The 24424-nt window shown below is 46.5% G+C and overlaps 1 protein-coding gene across 8 annotated transcripts; it reads right to left on the reverse strand.

The window, feature by feature from the left end:
* Positions 1–1048: 1048 nt before the first annotated feature.
* Positions 1049–24357, reverse strand: LOC148144181 (sulfhydryl oxidase 2-like). 8 transcript variants are annotated; one of them, XM_087974626.1, is made up of 3 exons: positions 24080–24357; positions 11153–11257; positions 1049–1429 (listed from the first exon to the last, which is right to left on the reverse strand). In XM_087974626.1, exons 1-2 carry the CDS (start codon positions 24328–24330, stop codon positions 11191–11193), a joined length of 318 nt encoding a protein of 105 aa, XP_087830752.1. In that variant the 5' UTR covers positions 24331–24357; the 3' UTR covers positions 1049–1429; positions 11153–11190. The 8 variants fall into 8 exon arrangements, 4 of the variants coding, with proteins under 4 accessions (XP_087830752.1, XP_087830750.1, XP_087830748.1 ...); XR_015751402.1 differs by lacking the exon at positions 1049–1429 and adding an exon at positions 4286–7223 and having other exon boundaries at positions 24223–24357; XR_015751399.1 differs by lacking the exons at positions 1049–1429; positions 24080–24357 and adding exons at positions 4286–7223; positions 15971–18148.
* Between the last annotated feature and the right edge of the window lie 67 nt (positions 24358–24424).

Here is a 24424-nt window from a genome sequence, read left to right on the forward strand (position 1 = left end):
CCAGTCAATGTTGGGGAAGTTAAAGTCCCCCATAATGAACACCCTGTTCCTTTCACTCCTACCCAGAATAATTTTGCTAATCCCCTCTTCCACCTCCCTGGATCTCTGCGGAGGCCTATAAAAAAACTCCAAGCAGTGTGACCTCTCCTCTCCTGTTTCTAACCTCAGCCCACATTACCTGAGTAGGTGAGTCCTCATCAAAAGTTCTGTCAGCCACCGTTATACTATCCTTGACTAACAAGGCCACGCTTCTCCCTCTTTTACCGCCTTGGCTGTTCTTAATGAAAGATCAAAACCCTGGAACCTGCAACATCCATTCCTCACCCTGCTCTCTCCATGTCTCCGAAATGGCCACAACATCCAAGTCCCAGGTACCTAGCCGTGCTGCAAGCTCACCGACCTTATTGCGGATACTCTGGCGTTGAAGGAGACACACTTCAAATCACTTCGCTGTCTGCCAGCACATTCCTGTGACCCTGAAATCCAGTCCCTGTCCTTCCTACTCTCATCCTCCTGTGCATTGCAGCTACACCCCCCGGTTCCCATCCCCCTGCTGAGCTAGTTTAAACCCACCCGAATAGCACCAGCAAATTTCCCACCCAGGATATTAGTACCCCTCTGGTTCAAGTGAAGACTGTCCTGTTTGTACAAGTCCCACCTTCCCCAGAATGAGCCCCAATTATCCAAAAACCTGAAACCCTCCCTCCTGCACCATCCTTGCAGCCACGTGTTCAGCTGATATATCTCTCTATTCCTTGCCTTGCTATCACGTGGCATGGGTAACAAACCAGAGATAACCACTCTGTTTGTTCTAGCCCTCAGCTACCACCCGAACTCCCTGAAATCCTGCCTTACATCCCTATCCCTCTTTCTGTGGGAGATTAGAAATGTTGTTTTTGCAGATGGGTGAGGGGGTGTAGTAGGGGGAAGGGAAGCGGAATTCTTGTAGCATGTAGCATACATAAGGCTACGACTTTAATGAATATAGAGGGTCTTTTAAAGAAAATAGTTTTAAGCTAGGAAATAACTTGAAAGTGTTGTAGTTGACCACAAAAAGAAGCAGCAGGGGTATTTCACAATAAAGCTGAAGTTTATACTGATTCCTCAATAAAGTGATTCCGCAATTTGTAAACTGAATAAGAAAGCTAACATGCTCTGTTTTGGCGCGCATTTCTGCTTGATTGCAGAAGCGTCCAGTACTTAGAAGACTGTAATAAATTGTTCTTGTTTCCAAGGCTTTGTCTCAGGCTGATTGATTTGTGAGTGAGTTCTGTTTCTCACAATTGAGGACCTTGTTCCGGGGTCCAAGACTCAGACCGCTCGACACTCTTGGGATGACCGGGGATGTGCACCTCGCCGATTTCGGTGATCTTCGACTCCCTTGCTTGTCGTTGGCGGTTTGGGCGAGTACGATCCGGACTGGGAGACCCTGGAAACAAGGCGGGCAGACGCGGCGGGTTAGGTCGGGCAGCTCTTGTGCACCGGACCCGGGTAGGGAAAGGTCTTAAAGGATATATCCGGGTGACCGGGGGCAGCAGTATTTGCTGCAAGAATTGCTGCGAGACGGGGCACACCGAAATTACCAGGTAACTCTGTGCACAGACCAAGGTCAGAAGAGAGACCTTTTATGTCTTGCCTTGGTGGTCGGGACATATAAAAGTATGGGGAATTGGTGATATATAAAATTAAGCATATGTCAATGGAAAACAGCCAGTGTCAGAAGGGCTAGTAGTTGAAGGGCTACTGAGGATGCCCTTCATAACTAACTTATGACCAGACGTCCAGATGAATATTCAAAAGCTAGAGGAGTCGTTGCGGAAAGCTCAAAGTGTCTGTGAGACACGGTGTCTGTGTGTGTGTGTGTGTGTGAGAGAGAGAAAGAGCTGTACAGCAACTAGAAAGTTTAATCCGGTGTGATTTGGTTTGAATGCACATTTGTTTGTTGGTGATTGAATGTTTCTGCTTTGTTCCCTGGAGCTTGAGATCCGGGACTGTTTTGAATCTGATTTCTACTATGGAAATTTTAACATGATTTCTCTTAACGTTAAGGATTTTATAGATAATGAAATAAAGTGTTAACTCCTGTTCTTTTTACAGGTAATGACTGCCTTACTATCAGTTTCTAACTAATCTCTTTTATCCTTACATAAAAGTGATTTATGGAGGACAGTTGAAGTCTCAAAAAGCATATAGTTGGTCAGATTAATTGGACGAGTAAGGTGTCTAGTCAGGACCCTGAAGGGGGTGTGGAAGAGGGTGACACCGGACCTCTTTAAGATTAATTAAATTAGCAACAATGGGAGGCACGGGGAGTTGGCTGGGTAACGATCGATCTGTAAATAACGTTAAAGGGGAATATATTTCACCCGACAGTCCTTTGGGGAGAATGTTGGGAAATTGGGAACACAACTCCCGGACGCGGGGGAAAGATAAGGCTACAATGGTAAACTATTGTTGTTTTGTCTGGACTAGATAAAATATTAAGGCGCCTGGTATTTTTTGGCCCAAATATGGGTCCGATGAGGATAGGCTGTGTCAAGATCTTAATATATATGTCAATCGGAAAGAAGCGAACAGTCAAAAAGAGTCCGATTATGCGGTTTGTTGGATAGGGAGCGCGGGAGTAAAATTATGTCCCATGAATAGGGAGGAATCAGGGAAAGAACAGAAAAAGAATGAACAAGGGAAGCCACAATGGGATCCCTTAACATGTTTGCCGCCCCTATTTACTAATCCCCGGAACGAGCCTACAGCTCCTGAAGTAGAACCGTGTCCAGACACAGAAATGGGAACGGACTCTGAACTAAAAGATGCAGAACCTGGGGGGGGGGGGGGGCAGAGTCACTCGAGCCACCACATGTAAAGGAGGGGCAGAGATATTGGAAAATGTAAAATTATGTCCCTTACAAGAGGTTCCGATTGGGGAAGGTACAATCGGATATGTAAACGCTCCCTTAACGAGCAGTGAAGTTAGGGTCTTTACAAAGGAAATGAAAAGTTTAATAGAGGATCCGGTTGGACGAGCCGAACAATTAGAGCAATTCCTAGGGCCGAATTTATATACCTGGGGAGAACTGATGGCAATTTTAGGAACGTTATTTTCAGGGAAAGAACGAGGTATGATTAGGAGAGCAGCTTTATAGGAATGGGAAAAGAGGCACGCAGTTGGGGAAGAAGAGGCCCCAGCAGAACAGAAATTCCCAAATGTTTTTTTTAGATTAGATTACTAGATTAGATTAGATTACATTACAGTGTGGAAACAGGCCCTTCAGCCCAACAGGTCCACACCGACCCGCCGAAGCGAAACCCACCCATACCCCTACATTTACCCCTTACCTAACACTACGGGCAATTTTAGCATGGCCAATTCTCCTGACCCTGCACATCTTTTAGACTGTGGGAGGAAACCGGAGCACCCGGAGGAAACCCACGCAGACACGGGGAGAACGTGCAAACTCCACACAGTCAGTCGCCTGAGGCGGGAATTGAACCCGGGTCTCTGGCGCTGTGAGGCAGCAGTGCAAACCACTGTGCCACCGTGCCGCCCACAAATGCTGACCCTCATTTGGAAAATAATGACAGAGAAGATAGGGAGTCAATGCGGGATCTATGAGAAATGGGAATATTAGGAATTAAAGAGGTGGCACCAAAATCATAAAACTTTGTTAAGGCCTTTGAAGTACGACAAGAGAAGGATGGAACCCCTTCTGCATTTCTTAAAAGGCTCAAGGAGGCCACAAGGAAGTGTTTGGGAATGGATCCCGATAATCAGATAGCACAGGGACTCTTAAAGGTCCAGTTTGTAACGAAATCATGGCCGGACATACAAAAGAAATTACAGAAATTAGATGGATGGAGTGAAAGACAGATGGAAGAGCTGTTGCGTGAGGCACAGAAAGTGTATGTGAAAAGGGAAGACGAGAAGCAGAAACAGAGAGCCAAAATGCTGGTGGAGGCAGTAGAAGAAATAACAAAAAGGAGACTGGGGTCAAGGTCTAACAGGAAGGGTACGGGAGGACACGAAAGACAAGGGTCACATACCTGGGAAAGGAGGCAACAAACCAGAGATAATCACTCTGTTTGTTCTAGCCCTCAGCTTCCACCCTAGCTCCCTGAAATCCTGCCTTGCATCCCTATTCCTCATTTTTTTGTGGTTAGCACTGCTGCCTCACAGCACCAGAGCCCCCGGTTCAATTCCCTCCCCCCCCCCCCCCCACCCCCGTGCCGTGTCTGCGTGGTTTCCTCCCACAGTCCAAAGACGTGCGGGTTAGGGTGAATTGGCCAAGCTAAATTGCTCCGTAGTGTTTGGTGACGGGGAATGGGGCTGGGTGTTTTGCTCTTCGGCAGGTCGGTGTGGACTTGTTGGCCCGAAGGGCCTGTTTCCACACTGGAGGGAATCTGATCTAAAGTTCTGGAATTTATATATTGATGAACTGAAACCTGCAACCCATTCTAAAAGCAAAGCAGCGGTCCAGGTTTGTTCCAAATATTGCATCGGTTGCATGACACTGTGATGTTTTGGTATTAATTCTGTGTCTTATGATCCTGCAGCACAGCTACCGGCAGAAGAAGCAGCGCTGCAGAAGCCAGTGCTTCCAAATACACCTGGGTGGGCGGGGTTTACCCTGGGGGCGGGAGTTTACGATCTGCGTTCTGAAGGGGCGGGGCTTACGCGTCGCCTTGTCGGAGGACGGGGCGGGACCAGGGCCATGGGGCGTGGCCACCCCCGAAGCCGGAAGTGTGCCCGCGGCCTGTTTCCTCCGCTGGAGCTTCGGCTGCAGCAAGTAAGGTAAAGCTTTATCAATATTTCCTTTTACAGAGTTTGTATTTAATAACCAGTAATGGTTACTCAATATCATCATAAAGTCCCAAAATGCAATTCTTTTCAATCCATAGCAGATCAGCACTAAGAGTTAATTTTCTACGGGATTCAATAGCCTCAGCACTAAAATGGTCTCACAAGGAAACTGCTGTGAATGTTATCACTTGGTGTCCTGTTCACACAGATTCACCGATGCTGAGGCAAATGTTCTTAATTGCCTCACAGCATCCTGTTATCACTTGGTGAGCCCAGGTGTCCCTATCTTTAAGTTCTCTCCTCTTTCTGAGCTTTCCTGCCTGTTTATTTTCTAGTGCAGTAAATGTATTCAACAATTCAGCATTACATTTTAGTCTGAATGTTTAAAGGCAAGTTTTAAGACTATATACTTTCTCACCCAGATGCCCACACCCTCATTCCTCCCTTTGATTGCACCGCGATCACTGAAAGAGAAGGCTAATCCAAACGAATGCCCTTCAAGGTGGTCCAGCCATCAACATCCTGTAGAGCAACACCACCATCCTCGCAGCTCATCTGGTCATATTTATCATCGTCATCGACATGTGTGGGTGAGCCATCGGATCGCAAAAGGAGCATCTTCTGGGGCAAATCTATATCACTAAGGGACCTCATAAGCCTAGCAATTAAATACCCAACAATACCAATACCGACAAACAAACATAGCTAAATTGATAAGCCAATTGTACATGAGCCCAATCTGCAGTTTCCCCAACTGGTCCCTTCAGTCATTCTGTCAAGGAATGCCTGGATCTCTTCTTGTATCTGAGGAATATTGCCAGTGAGATCGGGAATGCCCATAGTGCATTTATCTTGGACAATGGTGCAGACCTCACCCTCCCAGGTGAGTATATAGTCTAAGGCATACCGATTCTGCATAGGGTAAAGACACAGGTCTGATAATCCCAGTTTACTCTGTTCCAGAGCCTCTTTAGTCTTATTTCCGCGAATGGTCAGGCCGCAAAAGAGGGAATTGCGGTTCTTTTGACTTGTCACTCCTGCCGATCCTTCCAACCTCAGGGTACTCTGGATTCCCCAGCCTATTGGGTGTCCTGTATTGTCACCCAGTCCCTTGGGATCCTTCCAGTTGGAGCAAGGTTGGCTGACACCGACCGCTGCATCCTCCTCAGATGGACGTTCCATCGACTTGTCCACTGGCCAGGACAAGGTACTGTTGTGGGAACAAGGGCTCCGATGGTGACCTTATGAGGGACATCTTTGCCATCCAGGACAAGGAAATTGGTAGCTTTACCTTTACCTTAAGAAATAATAGTCTGGTTTGGGGTATATTAGGGAGAGTTTGTCAAAGTAGGTTACTGAAATGTTACAGCAGGGGGTCTGGTCAGATCTACAGGAGTAAAGGGTCGACGTTTTAGATTAGATTAGATTAGATTACTTACAGTGTGGAAACAGTGATGAATAGATTGGAATTGGAGACTGGGGACAGGCAAGTAAGTCATCTCCCGATAGAGAGGAGTAACATACTACTGCCTCTGGGGTGAATAGCGTTCTGTGGGCCTGTATAAATACGTTGTTTGTGGATTGAGGAGTTTCCCCTATCAGTCCACACCGCCCTGCCGAAGCGCAACCCACCCATACCCCTACACATCTACCCCTTACCGAACACTACAGGCAATTTACCATGGCCAATTCACCTGACCTGCACTTCTTTGGACCGTGGGAGGAAACCCACGCAGACACGGGGAGAATGTGCAAACTGCACACAGTCAGTCGCCTGAGGCGGGAATTGAACCCGGGTCTCTGGCGCTGTGAGGCAGCAGTGCTAACCGCTGTGCCACCGTGCCGCCCACGGTGGCACAGAGGAGTCGCTTGAGCACTGTAAAAATGGGCCAAGGGATTCGAGCACTCGCACTGTATGGGAGACAATGGTCTTCAGAATGCTGTTCACATTGGGCTCTCCCTTAGCTCTATTGTACATGGTCTTGGTGACAGTATCAGATTCTGAAAAGAGAAAAGGCCTATAAATGCACAAGGGAAGGGTTCCGTTCCAGGTCCAGGCCGCATAAGGCCTGCTGTACCCCAGCCAGTGTTAGACCAGCTGTTTGTATACACAGACCCGAGGTATTGGAAAGTGATATTTCTCTTCACGGGGTCGACAGTAGGAAGTCTGATGAATAGATTGGAATCGGGGACTGGGGACGGGGCAAGTAAGTCATCTCCTGATAGAGAGGAGTAACATACTACTGCCTCTGGGGTGAAGAGCGTTCTGTGGGCCTGTATAAATAAGTTGTTTGCGGATTGAGGAGTTTCCCCGATCAGGCTTCCCTTTTCTCGAGTCGGCCCGTCCTGCAAAATGGGATAGTGTTCCTGGGCATATTTACCATAATAACAGGGTTGATCATTTTTATCTTCATGAGGCTTGCGTCTGCAGGTAAAATCAAAAAAACATGGTAACGACATGATAACTCTCACTGATTTCTACTGTCCAGATGGACCATCTGGTCTTTCTGATGTAAGAGTCCATTGCAATAATCAATCTTCATCACGTTCCACACGTCAAAGGCGTCTGGTCCGGTGCACTGGACGACATCTCCTCAGCATGGGTGGTGGATAATCTCTGATCATTCCTGGTCGCATCCATAGTTAGTGGCTTTCCCCATCAGGATATTGTACGTGATCAGAAAGGTGAGGAGATAAGCGATCCGCAAATGTCCCTCCTCTTAGTTCAAGTATCTGTAATAAGATTAACATTAGAACAACAGCAAAATTCAAAACCCAACTGGACAGGGTCCACTCCTCTTGTTGAGATCCAGGATTCTCTCCTCCTCTTCCCCCCTTTTGATTGGTGCGGTCAATCAATTTACAACGGTGCAGTTGGACCCAAGCTGAGCTCCCAGCGACTGGGACCGCCGTAGGGGTGGGAAGTAAAACCTGGAAGGGGCCATCCCAACGAGGTTGGAGACCTTTGCCAGTCCAGTTCTTGACGAGCACCAACGAACCAGGTTCTGCCCGTGACAAGGCTGAAAGGGAGGGAACATCGCTGTAGGCCGCACGCTCCTGGGAGTGAAAGGCACGCATAACATTAGTTAGAGCAAGAACATAACCAATCATTGCTTCGGTCATGTGGTGGACGTGGACTGAGAAGGGTGCCGAATCGTTCCAAGGGTACGGAGGCGGTGACCAGAGAGACTGTCAGCTGGAGACAGTCATGTCTTGCCCGCAGATATGGATCGCATCTGGAATAAGGCCACAGGGATTAGCATAACCAGGAGAGGCCAGACTCGGCCATTAATTTGGCAAGTTTAGTCTTGAGTCTGGTTAAAACATTCAACAAGGCCGGCCGCCTGAGGATAAGCTCCATGCAGTTGCTGACAAATACAAAGCTGGGAACAGAGTTCTCCGTTAATATTACCTACAATGTTGGTCCATTGACCGAGCTAATGCACGCAGGTATACTGAAGCGGGAATTATTTCCTTAAACAAAATCTTCACCACAGTCTCAGCAGTAGCATGAAGAGGAGGAAAGGCTTCAATCCACTTACAAAAGACATCAACAATAAGCAAAACACATTTATAGCAACTCAACTCATTTCTCCAACTCAATGAAGTCCAGTTGAAGTGTCTCCAAGGGACCCTCCAGCAAGGGAGTTCTCGTAGAGATACTTGAACTAAGAGGTGGGGGATCGCCTACCCATGGACCTGTTTGATCACGTCCAACATCCTGATCGGGAAAGCCACTGACTGAGTATCGATGCGATCTGGAATGATCTGAGATTATCCTGGTGTCATTTGGTGCACCAGATCAGACGCTTTCAACATGGAGTCGCTTGAGCGATGGCGTGAGCTGCCAGAGGAAGTGGTGGGTGCTGATACGATGACAAGTTAAAAGGCCCCTGGATGGGCATCTGAATATGAAGGGTTCAGTTGGGTCAGGGCCAAGTGATGGCAAATGCGACTGAAGTCATAGAGATGTACAGCACAGAAACAGACCCTTCGGTCCAACCCGTCCTTGCTGACAAGATAGCCAACCCAATTTAGTCCCAGCTGCCAGCACCCGGCCCATATAGGGGCCAAGTGATGGCAAACGTAACTAGATTAATTTAGGATATCTGGGCAGGTTGGGCCAAAGGGTCAGTTTCCATGCTGTGTGACTCTAATTGTCTTCAGTGGAAGCAGAAGTGTGGTTGTGAAGGCTGGACTTTCAGAGCATGTTTTGCCCTGACTGGGAGCATAAGAGTTTGACTGAAGTGTGTCGGTGTTAATGCCTTGATGTCTCATTTTGCTCCCACCTTCCCGGGGTCGTTAACCATTTTGTGTCTGGTCCTTCCTCCAGAAGCTGCGTTGCAGGTTCACCCTGAATTGACACTTTTTTTTTGCTTCCCAAAATCAGACCTGCTCACTCTCAGCAGGATCCCAGTGTTGTGAAAGATATTAACTTTCAGGTGGAGGTATCCAAAATTCAGAGAGATGTCAGTCTTGACGTTTTTGCTTTTCTGCCCCTGTAAGATCCTGAATCAGCACCTTCAGGAGAATTAGATAGAGCAGAGAGGGAACAGAGGGGGAAGAGGGTGTGGGAGTGCTTTCAATTTTGTGGAACAACAAAAGAAAAGAATATTCCACAAAGTAGAATTGCTTGTTCTGAATTTCTACCCTGCACTGATAGCGATGACTTTTGTAATCTGTTTTTAACCGTGTATTTGAAGATCTGAAGACTGAAGCTTCAAAATCAACAGATGAAGGGCTGATGCCCGAAACATTGACTCTCCTGCTCCTCAGATGCTGCCTGACCTGTTGTGCTTTTCCAGCGGCACACTTTTCGACACTGACTCTCCAGCGTCTGCAGTCCTCACTTTGACGTCAATGTCTGACAGTCATGCAATCCATCGGGACTGCAACGGTGTTCATCTATGATTCTGTGAGAAGGAGCAAAGCATTTTGGTTCCTGTTTGAGTAAGTTTTCAGCATCAGTGGGACTGGATGAGAGACCCTACTGTTGCAGCGCACTGAGTGTTGAGCCTGAAACAGTTATACGGCCTGGGAAGAGGAATTCACGGTGGGGAGGGGCTCCACACGCATTTGTGTGTAACTGAAGCTTCGGCCATGGAGAAACCTGGGGAATCCAGCCCCGTGACAACTGCAGGAAAAGCTTCTGTGTCCCGTCTGTCCTGGAGACTCATCGGCGCAGCCACACCAGGGAGAGCCCGTTCCCCTGTCCCATCTGCGGGAAGGGCTTCAGCACTTCCTCCACCCTGCTAACCCACCAGCGGATCCACACTGGGGAGACGCCCTTCAGCTGCCCAGTGTGCAGGAAGGCCTTCAGCGATTCCTCCACCCTGCTGAGGCACCAGCGGGTCCACACGGGGTAGAGGCCCTTCAGTTGCCCCGGGTGCGGGAAGAGATTTACCCAGGCCTCCAACCTGCTGACCCTCCAGCGGATCCACACAGGAGAGAGGCCCTTCAGCTGCCCCCTGTGCGGGAAGGGCTTCACCAGCTCTACCAACCTCCAGAGGCACCAGGGAGTTCATGTACCATTGCAGGGGGATTTAAGGCACGATGGCTGAGTGCCATCGTGCCTTAAATCGCTGCAGGTTATAGTCCAACAGGTTTATTTGTAAGTGTAAGCTTTTGGAGCACTGCTGCTTCATCGGGTAGCTGTGGAGCAGGATCATAAGACACAGATTTTATAGCAAAAGATCACAGTGTCATGCAACTGATAGGATATATGAAACAAACCAAGATTGCTGTTAAGTCTTTCACCTTTTAGAATGTGTTGCAGGTTTCAGTTCATTATTATGTAAATCCCAGAACATCTTTTGATTCACATTCTCAAGATGACTTAAGTTTTTTTTAAAAAAAGTGACAACTCAGCCCAGACAGCCCCGATAAAGGTGTGAGGTTCGAGTGTGTCAAATGTCTCAATTTTGAATCAGACTGGTTCTATTTCCAAAGTAGGAATTTATAAAATATTACATGGATTGACTGCCTGCAGACTGTGCACTTTTTGAGCAAAATTGAATGTATCTACAAACATAATTCTGCCAATACAAATTTGCCCAAAAAGTGATATGTGAGTTTATGCATGAGTGCACATAAGAGTGTGATGGAGTATATGCCTGAGAGTGTGTTGAGAGTGTATGTGTGCGTGTCTGAGAGAGCACGTGTGTATGAGTGAGGTATGAATAAAAGCAAGGGCTTGCGCTTTGCTAAAGTAAGGTAGGTCAGGACTTGTACAGTTAATGGTAGGGCCCTGTGTCATGCTGTAAGAGAGAGACATGATGGGGTTCAGGTACACAGTTCTTTCAAAGTTGCTTCACTGCGAGACAGGGTGGTTAAGAAGGCGTTTAGCATACTTGCCTTCATTGTTCACCCCATTGAGTATAGGAGTTGGGACATCATGTTGAGGTTGTACAGGATGTTGGTGAGGCCACTTTCAGAGTACTGAGTATGGTTCTCGTGTCCCTGTAACAGGAAGAATACTATTAGAGAGGGTTTGGTAAAGATTTACCAGGATGTTGCCAGGACTGGACGGTTTGAGTTATAATGAGAGGCTGGGACTTTTTTCACTGCAGCACAGGAGGTTGGGGGGTGACATTATTGAGATTGATAAAATCATGAGGAGTGGAGGTAAGGTGAATAGCAAAGGGCTCTTCCTTAGCATTGGGGAGCTCAAGACTAGGGGGCATATTTCTTTAAAGTGAGAGGAGAGAGATTTAAAAGGAACCCAAGGGGCAATGTTTTGACAGAGGGCGGTTTACACGTGGAATGAACTTGCTGAGGATGTGGTCAATGCAGGTACGTTTACAAAGTCTAAACGACATTTGGATGGGTACATGAATAGAAAGGTTTAGAGGGATTTGGGCCAAACGCAGGCAAGTGAGGCTAGTTTAGTTTGGGAACCCTGGTCGCCATGGATGAGTTGGACCAAAGGGTCTATTTCTGTGCTGTCTACCTCTCTGAACCAGAAGTGATCTTATTGAAACCAGTAGAATTCTGAAAGGGGCTTGACAGGATAGATGCAGATAAAATGCTCCTTTGTGGTGGGAGTCATAGAATCCCAACAATGTGGAAACAGGCCATTCAGCCCATCTATTCCACACTGGCCCTCTGAACAGCATCCCACACATACCCACCCCCTTACTCTGTATTTCCCATTGCCAATCCACCCTAAGTTTCACATCCCTGGTCACTATGGGTAATTTAGCACAGCCTATCCACCCTAAGGTCTACACCCTAATCTGTAAATTACTTTCTCAAAAAATGTAATTTAAATGTAGAGTTTTTCTCTAAGAAAAATGTTAGTCTGACTCAACATTCGGGCGCAGACAGAATTCACACTTATTGTTAGAAAAGCTCTGCATTTGAATGACATTCTTGAGAAGGTAACAAAAAAGAAGTTCTGGGATTAACAAACCAAAGAGCAGAAACCTCTTCTAAAAGATGAAGGATTTAATCTAAAATTGTTTGATATGTCACATTTCCATGACCCTAGACTCCTTTGGATATAAATTGTGATCATGATCTCATTCTCCACAACTACCTGATGAAGGAGCGGCGCTCCGAAAGCTAGTGCTTCCAAACAAACCTGCTGGATTATAACCTGGTGTTGTGTGATGTTTAACTTTGTCCATGGGAAACACATGAGTTGTGGGACTGGTAACAGTTCTTATTTTGTGATCTATTCCAAGTGAAATTTCTCCTCTGTGCAGGCACGGGTGAACAGTTTGTTTTTGTGCTTTGTGCGAGATCGGGCTAGCAGCTTTTAAATCCTTATGTTAAGCAGTTCAAGTAAACTGTCAATCAGCAATTATATTCCGAGAGTGGTACTTCCAGCTCTGGTAATCCTGTTGCATCAACAGAGAGGGAGAGGTTGTCACATCTAAAGAGCAGACAGAAAAGTTATTTCGCTTGTTGAGTCGGTTCCTCACTCAGATGAGACCGGATACTGCTTTTAATGGATCATAATTAAATGCTACAATGGAACACCTTAAATTCAAGGAATTTTGAAAGGGCAAACGAACAGTAACTTTGAACAGAAATGTTCTTCCATTTCCAACCTTGGTTGAGCCAAATGAAGCATTTTTACTGATAGCTCCATAATCATGTTCCTGCTGGATTTTTTTCAGGGCAAACCATTTCTGGTGGGAGAAATTCTGCATCCTGGGAAGGCGGGGAAATGAGAAAAAAAGCTGTTGAAAGCTTTGAACTGTGGGCCCATGAGCTCTCGTGGGAGCAGTGCATTTGCCAAAAACATTTCGGAGGAATTCTGTTTACCTGTTGGACCGAAAATAGTTTCCCCACTGAACGTTAAACAGGTATTGAGAACGTTGCGCATTATAGAGTGTGTTCCTGAGGATCGGAGGAGGATTGAATTTGCCAACGTGAACCACACTTTGCAGAGAGAGGAAATTTCTCTGGATGGAATAGGTTGATGGAAGTCAATAATTGTCAGATTATTTCATGAAAATAACAGCTGGTATGGGGATCCCAAAAGAGGGGCGTCTGTAATGAGCTTTCATAATTTATGGTGAGTCTATTAACAAACGAATGTTGCCATTTGCTCTCAAGTTAGCTCAGATTCAATTTGAAATTCTTAAATGAGTTGAATAAGTGGTAAAAAGTAAATATTTATTGCACTTTTCTGAAATTCTCTGCACTGCCATTGTATTTGGTTAAACAAAATATGTATCTCTCTTCATAACTTTGATATCACCACAAATCCTAGGAACCCCATCCAGGACAAACATATAAATAGAAAGTAGGAGACAACAGCTTCGCTTCACTTGGAAGTCACCACTGATGATGTTACCTAGCCAGGTAATGAAATGTCTGGATATCAAACCTACAGCTCAGCGAGCAAACCTGCACCCTAAACATTCTACTTTGCTGAAAGACTGCACAATCTGCAGGCAGTCAATACATGTAATATATTGTCAATTCCACTTTGAAAATAGATAATGGGCCCACTACCTTTTGGATGTGAGCATAAGTGGTATAGTAAGTAAGTTTGCTGATGACACCAAAATTGGAGGTGTAGTGGACAGCGAAGGAGGTTACCTCAGATTAAAATGGGATCTTGATCAGATGGGCCAATGGGCTGAGAAGTGGCAAATGGAATTTAATTTAGATAAATGTGAGGTGCTGCATTTTGGGAAAGCAAATCTTAGCAGGACTTATACACTTAATGGAAAGGTCCTAGGGGGTGTTGCTGAACAAAGAGACCTTGGAGTGCAAGTTCATAGCTCCTTGAAAGTGGAGTCGCATGTTGATAGGATAGTGAAGATGGTGTTTTGCATGCTTTCCTTTATTTGGTCAGGATATTGAATACAGGAGTTGGGAGGTCATGTTACTGCTGTACAGTTGGAATATTGTGTGCAATTCTGGTTTCCTTCCTATCAGAAAGATGTTGTGAAACTTAAGGGTTCAGGAAAGATTTACAAGGATGTTGCCAAGACTGGAAGATTTGAGCTCTTGGGAGAGACAGAACAGGCTGGGGCTGTTTTCCTGGAGCGTCAGAGGTTGGGGTCTGACCTTATAGAGGTTTATGAAATCATGAGGATCATGGATAGGATAGATAGACAAAGTCTTTTCCCTGGGGTGGGAGAGTCCAGAACTAGAGGGCATAGGTTTACAGTGAGAGGGGAAAGATATGAAAGAGACCTAAGAGGCAACCTTTTAATTTAGAGGGTGGTACGTGTATGGAATGAGCTGCCAGAGGAAGTGGTGGAGGCTGGTACAATTACAACACTTAAAAGGCAACTGGAGGGATATGGGCCCCATGCTGGCAGGTAGGACGAGATTGGGTTGGGATATCGTGCACAGGGATGTGCAGGTTAGGTGCATTAGTCAGGGGTAAATGTTGAGCAATAGGGGTAGGGGAATTGTGTGGGTGGATTACCCTTCGGAGGATCGGTGTGTAGTCTTTGGACCGAGTGGCCTGCTTCCACACTGTGGGGAGTTTCTGAAGGGGAAGGGATTTTTGTAAACTGTGCAAGGTAACGCAGGTGTAGTGCGGGGGCCTGCTGTTGGCCTTGCTCTGCCCCTTGCTCCTCCCCCTGTTGTTGAGCTGTCTAACAAACAGCTACTCTTTCTCTGCCTTTTTGCTGGGGGCATCTGAAGCTGTAACAATGTTGGGACACAATAAAGGTTACCTGAACGTTCTGCCGGACTCAGACTCTCATTGAAAGCTTAGAGCTCCAAGTGGTTTTTGTTTTAAAGCTGCTCATTTCTTGCAGCCTCCTGTACTAAGTTTCCAATGTTGTGTATCAGATGGAGCAGTGACTGAGTAGCTGGTTTCGTTAGAAGTTTAAATTTTTCGGGAGTGCAGGCACTGCATCGTTTCATCGGCAGTTTACTGGCAACACTGGGAAGTATGGGTTGTGTTCATTAGAAAGGAGGTGGAGGTGCTGCTGTTGGACTAGGTGGGACAAGGTTTAAAAACCACAACACCGGGTTATAGTCCAACAGGTTTATTTGGAAGCACTAGCTTTCAGAGTGCTGCTCCTTCATCGGGTAGCTGTGGAGCAGGATCATAAGACACAGAGTTAAGAGCAAAAGATCAGTGTCATGCAACTGATATGATATATTGACACATGTAGATTGCTGTTAAGTCTTTCATCTTTTAGAATGGGTTGCAGGTTTTATTTCATTAATGTGTACATCGCAGTACTATTATTAAGTCGTATTCTCAAGATCACTTAAGGTTTTTTTTAGAAACAGGTGACAGCTCAGCCCAGACAATGCATGAAAGGTGTGTCAGTATCCCAATCTTAAATCAGACTGGTTCTATTTCCAAACTCGGAATTTATAAAATATTATATGGACTGACTACCTGCATGTTGTGCGCTTTTTGTGCAAAATTGAATATATCTGTAAATATTATTCTGCAAATGCACCCCATCGTTATATGTGTGTGCGCGCGTGTGTGTGTGCATATGCTTTGTAAAGGGAGTGTGATGGAGGAGAAGCCTGTGAGAGGGTGTGTGTACATCTGAGAGAGAGCGTACGTATGAGAGAGGTATAGATAGAAGTGAGGGGTTGCATTTTCCTAAAATCAGGGCAGGACTTGTACAGAGGATATGTGGTGGGGGGGTGGGGGGGGGTTCAGGTACATACTTCATTGACAGTTGCATCACTGGTTGGAAGGGTGCTTCAGAAGGCATTCAGCCCACTTACCTTATTTGTTCACACCATTGAATAAAGGAGTTGGGACATCATTTAGAAGTTGTACAGGATGTTGGTGAAGCCACTTGTAGAGTACTGAGAACACTTCTGGTGGCCCGGTAATAGGAAGAATACTATTACAGAGGGTTCAGTAAAGATTTACCAGGATGTTGCCAGGACTGGAGGGTTTGAGTTATAAGGAGAGGCTGAGACTCTTCACTGGAGCACAGGAGGTTGAGGGGTGACCTCATTGAGATTGATATAACCGTGAGGGTTCTCGGTAACATGAGCATCAAAAATAGCGAGGACGCTGCACGGTTATGTCAAGTGACGGGGGGGGGGGGGGGGGTAGAAATTGTGGCATTTGGACACTTTAAATCCATCAGGAACAGCATCTCCATACAGCATACTGCGCATGTCAGGTGAGGTGCCAGAAGACTGGAGGTTGGCTAATGTGGTGCCACTGTTTTAGAAGGGTGGTAAGGACAAGCCAGGGAACTTTAGACTAGTGAGCCTGACGTCAGTGGTGGGCACATTGTTGGAGGGAATCCTGAGGGACAGGATGTACATGTATTTGAAAAGGCAAGGACTGATTAGGGATGGTCAACATGGCTTTTTGTGTGGGAAATCATGTCTCACAAACTTGATTGAGTTTTTTGAGGAAGTCACAAAGAGGATTGAGGTAGGCAGAGCAGTAATGTGATCTATATGGACTTCAGTAAGGCGTTTGACAAGGTTCCCATGGGAAACTGATTAGCAAGGTGAGATCTCAAGGAATACAGAGAGAACTAGCCATTTGGATACAGAACTGGCTCAAAGGTAGAAGACAGAGGGTGGTGGTGGAGGGTTGTTTTTCAGACTGGAGGTCTGTGACCAGTGGAGTGCCACAAGGATCGGTGCTCGGTCCTCTACTTTTTGTCATTTACATAAATGATTTGGATGCGAGCATAAGAGGTACAGTTAGAGGGAGAGGCTGAACAGGCTGGGGCTGTTTTCCCTGGAGTGTCAGAGGCTGAGGGGTGACCTTATAAAGGTTTACAAAATTATGAGGGGCATGGACAAGATAAATAGACAAAGTTTTTTCCCTTGGGTTGGGGAGTCCAGAACTAGAGGGCATAGGGTGAGAGGGGAAAGATATAAAAAAGAGACCTGCGGGGCAATTTTTTCACACAGAGCGTGGTACGTGTATGCAATGAGCTGCCAGAGGGTATATGAATAGAAAAGGTTTGGAGGGATGTGGGCCAGGTGTTGAGGGGCGGGACTAGATTGGGTTGGGATATCTGGTCGGCATGGACGGGTTGGACCGAAGGGTCTGTTTCCATGCTGTACACTTCTGACTCTATGCTGGTTCAGCAAAAGCCGCGCATGCTCTGTCTGCAGAAACATTACAAACCCTTCTTCAAATGGACCAATGAGAAGCCAGACAAGGAGCCTGGTCCTCCTGCCAATCAGAACTCCCCAATTGTCTGAATGCGGAAGATGGACCATCAGGTTCTGAAGCTGCTGCTCTTCTCCAAATGAAGATCGAGCTTCACCTCAGACTGCAATTTCCTTCCTCTATCCGCCATCTGTGAGTACGGCACTGTCTTTACCATTTCATTTTTTCATTCTGGGATTAAATTGTTGACTTGCAGCATCTGAAAAGAAAGCGAATGACTCCAGGGAGGGGACAGAGTCAGGAAACGTTGGTCCAGGTCTGTGTCTCAATTGGCAAACGCACAGCAAATGCAGTCCCACAGTGTTAAGTTATAACCTCGGTTATGAAAAAATAACTGCCAAAAGGAGGTACGTTGTTTCAATGGTGACGTATTGGGATGTGGAGAAAGTGAGGACTGCAGATGCTGGACGTGAGAGTCGAAAAGTGTGGCACTGGAAAAGCACAGGAGGTCAGACAGCATCCGAGGAGCAGGAGAATCGACGTTTCAGGCACGAGCCCTTCCTCAGGAATGATGTGTGGATGTAAAAAGTGGCCTCAGCGTCCTTCCACACCAGTCACTGCCAGTTGTCAGACGGATGCAGCAAGCAATCAGCAAGGCAAGAGGTATATTAGCAAGAGGAATTGACTTCAGAAGTAGGGATGTCTTCCTGCAGTTAGGGGGTCATTGAATATATTCAAGGCTGAGTTCATCTGATTTTAGAACAACCATGAAGTGGATGTTTATAGGGGAAGGCAAGTAAAATGGTTTTAAGACCAGTACAGAACAGTTAGAGTCATACAGCACAGAACAGACCCTTTAGCCCAACTAGTCCATGCTGACTATATTCACAAACTAAACTAGTCCCACCTGCCTGTGTTTGGCCCATATTCCTCTGAACCTTTCCTATTCATGTACTTATCCAAATATCTTTTAAACGTTGTTACTCAACCTGCATCCACCATTTCCTCTGGACATTCATTCCACACAAACCACGGTTTAAAAAAAAGGTGCTCCTCGTGTTTTTTAAATCTTTCTCCTCTCACCTTAATTTGCAGCCTAATCTTGAAACGACACATGCCAATCACCTTATCTACGCCCCTCATGGTTTTGTAAACCTCTATAAAGAGAGCAACGAACCTTATAGCACAGGAACAGGCCCTTCAGCCCTCCCAGGCTATGCTGATCGAGATACTCTATCTAAACCTGCCGCCTATTTTCTAAGGATCTGTATCCCTCTGCTCCTTGCCCATTCATGTCTCTGTCTAGATACATCTTAAATGACGCTATCGATCCCACCCCTACTGCCTCCACTGGCGATGCATTCGAGGCGCCCACCACCCTCTGTGTAAAGAACTTTCCATGTATATCTCCCTCAAACCTTTCCCCTCTCACTTTGAACTTGTGACCCTGAGTAATTAAGTTTTCCCCTCTGGGAAAATAATTCTTACTATCCACCCCTGTTTACACCCCTCATGGTTTTTAGGCCTCAATCAGGACCCCCCCTCAACCTCCTTATTTCCAATGAAAATAATCCTAATCTACTCAATCTCTCCTTATAGCTCGCGCTCTCCAGAACAGGCAACATCCTAGTGAACCTCCTCTGCACTCTCTCCAAAAGTATCCACATCCTTTTGGAAATCTGGTGACCGGAATTGTACGCAGTATTACAAATGCGCCAAACCAAAATCTTATATAACTTTAACATGACCTGCCAGCTCTTTTACTCAATCCGTCCGATAATGGAACGCATGTTGTATACTGCCTTGACCACTCTACTGACATGCATTGCCACCTTCAGAGAACAATAGACCTGAACACACAGATCTCTCTGTACATCAATTTCCCCGTAGGACCTTTCCATTTACTGTATAGCTCACTCTTGAATTGCATCTTCCAAAATGCATCACCTCACATTTGTCTGGATTGAACTCCATCTGCCATTTCTCTTCCCAACTCTCCAATCTACATTCTGCTGTATCATCTGACAGTCCCCTTCACTATCTGATATTCCATCAATCTGAATGTCATCTGCAAACTTGCTAATGAGGCACCCGACACCTTCACCTTTCAACCTCCTGTGCTCCAGTGAAAAAAGTCCCAGCCTCCCCACCAATAGGTGTGAATTCTGTCTGGGTCCCAATGTAGAGTCAGCCTGACATTTTTGATAGAAAAGCTCTGCATTTAAATTACATTCTTGAGAAAGTTACTGAAAACAGGTTCTGGGATTAACATACCAAAGAACAGAACCCCATTCTAAAAGATGAAAGATTTAATCTAAATTGTTTAATGTATCACATCTCCATGAACTGGACTCTGTTGGCTATAAATAGTCTCATCATGATCTTATTCCCCACAACCACCTGAAGCAGCAGCACTTCAGAGATCCGGGTTCAATTCCCACCTCGGGCAACTGTCAGTGTGGAGTTTGCACATTCTCCCAGTGTCTGCGTGGGTTTCCTCCCACAGTCCAAAGATGTGCAGGTTAGGTGAAGTGGCCACGCTAATTTGCCTGTAGTGTTAGGTGAAGGGGTAAATGTTGGGGAATGGGTCTGGGTGGGTTGCTCTTCGAAGGGTTGGTTTGGGCTGAAGGGCCTGTTTCCACACTAAGTAATAAAATCTAAAATAAATCGAATCACTCCGAAAGCTAGGGCTTCCAAACAAACCACGTTATGGCAGCGGCGGGAGGTGTGGATTATATTCACTAAAAACAGTTAAGCAGTTAGATAACACGTTCGAGTGGGAAATGTGTATAACATGATCTCACAACTCCTATACTCAATGCTATGAGCAATGAAGGAAAGCAAACCAAACACCGCCTTCACTACTCTGTCCACCTGAGACTCCAGCACTCCAAGGTCTCTTTATTCTGCAACACACCCCTTAACCGTGTCAGTCCTGCCTGGATCGCTTGACCAAAATGCAAATCTCTGATTTCTCTAAATTAAACTCCAACTGACACTCCTCGGTTCATCAGCCGATCCCATAAATTCCAATTTATAGTGAACTCTTTCCTCTCTTATTCCCCGGAAGCTGAAAATCTCCATCCCACACACTCTCCCTCCATTTTCACTTTGCTTATAGCGGAAGAATGTAACTGAGAAACTTATCAGCCACGATTGAATGGAATGAGCAGACCTGATGGCCTAATTTCTGCTCCTATGTCTTGTGGTCTCTTGCTGTCCTGGACACCGAGAGAATTGGGACCAGCATTGAACCGATCATGACTGGATATGGATCTACCTGCATCTAGGTGGATGGGCTGGGACTTTTTCACTGGCGCATAGGAGGAGGAGATGTGACCTTATCAAGGTTTATAAAATCATGAGGGGAGAGAGGAGGTGAACGACGGGTGTCCTTCCCCTAGGGTTGGGGTTTCAAGATTAGGGAGCAAATTTTGATGGTGACAGGAGAAAGAGATTTTAAAAAGACTTGAAGGGCACAATTTGTTTTATACAGAGTGGTTCACATGCGGACTAAATGTCTCAAGGAAGTGGTGGGTGCAGGTACAGTAACGACGATTAAAAGACATTTGGATAAGTTCATGAATAGGAAAGGTTTGGAGGGATATGGGCCAAAACACTGGCAGGTGGGACTGGTTTAGTTTGAGAATATATTCAGCATGGACTAGTTGGACTGAAGGGTCTGTTTCTGTGCTGTATGGCTCTGTAACTCGGTCCTATACTAGTCTTAAAACCATTTTCTTGCCTTCCCCATAAACATTCACATAAAAATCAGATGAACTCAGCCTTGAATATATTCAATGACCCCCTAACTGCAGGAAGACATCCCCATTTCTGAACTTAATTCCTCTTGCTAATACACCACTTGCCTTGCTCCTTGCCTGCTGCACCTGTCTGACAACTGGCACAGAAGGACACTGATGCCCCTCTGAACATCCACGCATCATTCATGATGAAGGGCTTGTGCCCAAAACGTCAACGTCCTACTTCTCGGATGCTGCTTGACCTGCTGTGCTTTGCCAATTGTGGTCTTCTCTACATCGGGGAGACCGAGCGTAAACTTGGGGAACGGTTTGCTGAGCATCACAGCCGGGTCCACAGAGGCTGAGCGGACTTCCCAATCTCCACCCATTTTAATGCCCCTTCCCACTCCCCTTCCACAACAAACCAAACCACAAATTGGAGGAACAAAACCTCATCTTCTGTCTGAGCAGTCAACAGCCCGGAGGACTCAACACTGAGTTCTCCAATTTCAAATAATCTCCCATCCCATCCCCCAAGTCACTTCCCAGCCCCTTCCATTCTTCCCTGCCAACTAGATTCCTTCCTCCGATTCACCAACCAGGTTGTACCAGGTTATGGGGATAAGGCAGGAACAGGATATTGATTGAGGATGATCAGCCATTATCACAATGAATGGTGGTGCTGGCTCAAAGGGCAGAATAGCCTACTCCTGCACCTATTGTCTATTGTACCCTCTACCTGTCTCCACCTATCCCCACTTCAGTACCCTGCCCCCAGCACACCCTTGTTCCACAGCTCTCCCTATACCCACCCCCAGTCCTGAACAAGGGTTACACCAGATACCTCGACTTCTCCACCTCCTGATACTGCCTGGCTTGCTGCGTTCTTTCAGTCTCCTGCCTGTCTATTTTGCCAGTTGAGAACAAAAGCCTGGACTAACTTTCCCAGAGCCTGTCCCCTCGCTGGATTCACTCCCATTCCTTACAGTTGCTCCAAGTCAACAACTGAACCTCAGAATAAAACATAAATGGAAATGGGGGTGAGAAAAGAGAGTGCCGTACTCTCAGATGTTGGACAGAGGAAAGAAGTTGCAGTCTGAGGTGAAGCTCAATCTTCATTCAGAGAGAGGATGAGCAGGAGCTTCAGAACCTCATGGTCCAACTTTCACATTCACCAATAGGGGAGTTTAGATTAGATTAGATTAGATTACAGTGTGGAAACAGGCCCTTCGGCCCAACAAGTCCACACCGACCCGCCGAAGCGAAACCCACCCATACCCCTACATTTACCCCTTATCTAACACTACGGGCAATTTAGTATGGCCAATTCACCTGACCCTGCACATCTTTGGACTGTGGGAGGAAACCGGAGCACCCGGAGGAAACCCACGCAGACATGGGGAGAACGTGCAAACTCCACACAGTCAGTCGCCCGAGTCGGGAATTGAACCCGGGTCTCTGGCGCTGCGAGGCAGCAGTGCTAACCACTGTGCCACCGTGCCGCCCACTTCCGAATGGCAGGAGGACAATTCTCCCTCCGGTCCTCCAGTGCTCCTTATTTCTCCACCAAACGTAGGTCTCGCCCCTTTTCTGCCAACAGCGAGGAACATGCCCAATGTTTTGGTGACACCGGCAAACATGTGCCCTGCTTGTTGACACTGAGGAGTGTACACAATATGCACTGTAGCAATACTGGTGTCATTGACAGATTTTAAGTGTCCAAATTCCTATGGGAGAACAAAAAGGGTAGAGCCATAATTTTTTTTTCCATGTGGCTCAATATTTGATTGCTTTTGCATTTGTCTGGCTGCTCAATGTTTTTATGTCTTTTCCTCAGTGTTGGGGTGAGATTCACAACTAGAGGGCATAGGTTTAGGGTGAGACCACAAAGGTACCTCAGGGGCATCGTTTCCGTGCAGAGGGTGGTGCACGTATGGAATGAACTGCCAGAGGAAATAGTGGAAGCCGGTATAATTACAGCACTTAAAACACATCTGGATGGGTATATGAATAGGAAGGGATTAGTGGGATATGAGCCAAGTGTTGGCAAATGGGACTAGATCAATTTAGGATATCTGGTTGGCATGGACAGGTTGGATCAAACGGGTCTGTTTCCGTGCTGTACATCTGTGACTTTAAATAATAAAGTCTATTTTTCCAAATAACAAACTATATCCATGTTAACAAGGCTTAGTGCACAACATGCTTTACTAACCATTCTCAACAGGTCCTGCCCCTTCAATGACTGAGGAACATATACATGCTGGTGCATAATCTCCTTCACTAGTATTTACACACTACCCTCAGCAATTGCACAAGTAACAGCAAAGAGCAAACAGCACAAGGATTAAACAAACAGTGAGGGGCAAACAGCACAAGGATTAAAACAAACAGTGAGGTGAAAACAGCACAAGGATTAAAACAAACAGTGAGGGGCAAACAGCACAAGGATTAAAACAAACAGTGAGGGGCAAACAGCACAAGGATTAAAACAAACAGTGAGGGGCAAACAGCACAAGGATTAAAACAAACAGTGAGGGGAAAACAGCACAAGGATTAAAACAAACAGTGAGGGGAAAACAGCACAAGGATTAAAACAAACAGTGAGGGGAAAACAGCACAAGGATTAAAACAAACAGTGAGGGGCAAACAGCACAAGGATTAAAACAAACAGTGAGGGGAAAACAGCACAAGGATTAAAACAAACAGTGAGGGGCAAACAGCACAAGGATTAAAACAAACAGTGAGGGTCAAACAGCACAAGGATTAAAACAAACAGTGAGGGGAAAACAGCACAAGGATTAAAACAAACAGTGAGGGGCAAACAGCACAAGGATTAAAACAAACAGTGAGGGGAAAACAGCACAAGGATTAAAACAAACAGTGAGGGGAAAACAGCACAAGCCCCAGTAAAAGCAGATGGAAAGTAAGTGTAAAATGTCACTATGACAGGACAGGCCCCACATTCCTTCCCCTCCGTCCCCCCACAACCTGCCTCACCTTTCACCTCCCGGGCCCAGTACCTTCCAGGTGGCCCCATAGTTGACACAGGGGCCGCCCCACGACCAGTAGAACTCCACCACCCAGGCGGCCGACGAGTTCCCAAGCAGGCCTTTAACCCCATCCGCCTCCAGAATGCTCACCGGCTCCTGCCTGCTGTACAGCCGGCCGGTGTGGCCGTGACACAGCAGCTGCGCCAGGAAGGCGGCGGTGCCCAGTGACGGTGTCTGCCCCGGGCCGCACGGCGCCATTTTCCTAACGGCCGCCCTCCCGCCGCTTCCCCGCTCGAGCGACTTCTCCTCCCAACCGCCTTCGTCCCCGCGTGACGTCTGCACGGGGGGGATA

This window comes from Chiloscyllium plagiosum, unplaced genomic scaffold, assembly GCF_037043375.1.
Source record: "Chiloscyllium plagiosum isolate Xiang-an unplaced genomic scaffold, Cpla_swu_hap1 HiC_scaffold_27, whole genome shotgun sequence".
NCBI classification, from domain to species: domain Eukaryota; kingdom Metazoa; phylum Chordata; class Chondrichthyes; order Orectolobiformes; family Hemiscylliidae; genus Chiloscyllium; species Chiloscyllium plagiosum.

Coding starts and splice junctions, on each gene's coding strand:
- LOC148144181 (XM_087974622.1), bottom strand. CDS start 24,330: ATGGCGCCGTGCGGCCCGGGGCAGACACCGTCACTGGGCACCGCCGCC. Junction 7,224..24,079: donor CTGGGCCCGGGAGGTGAAAG/GTGAGGCAGGTT, acceptor TTTTACCTGCAG/ACGCAAGCCTCATGAAGATA.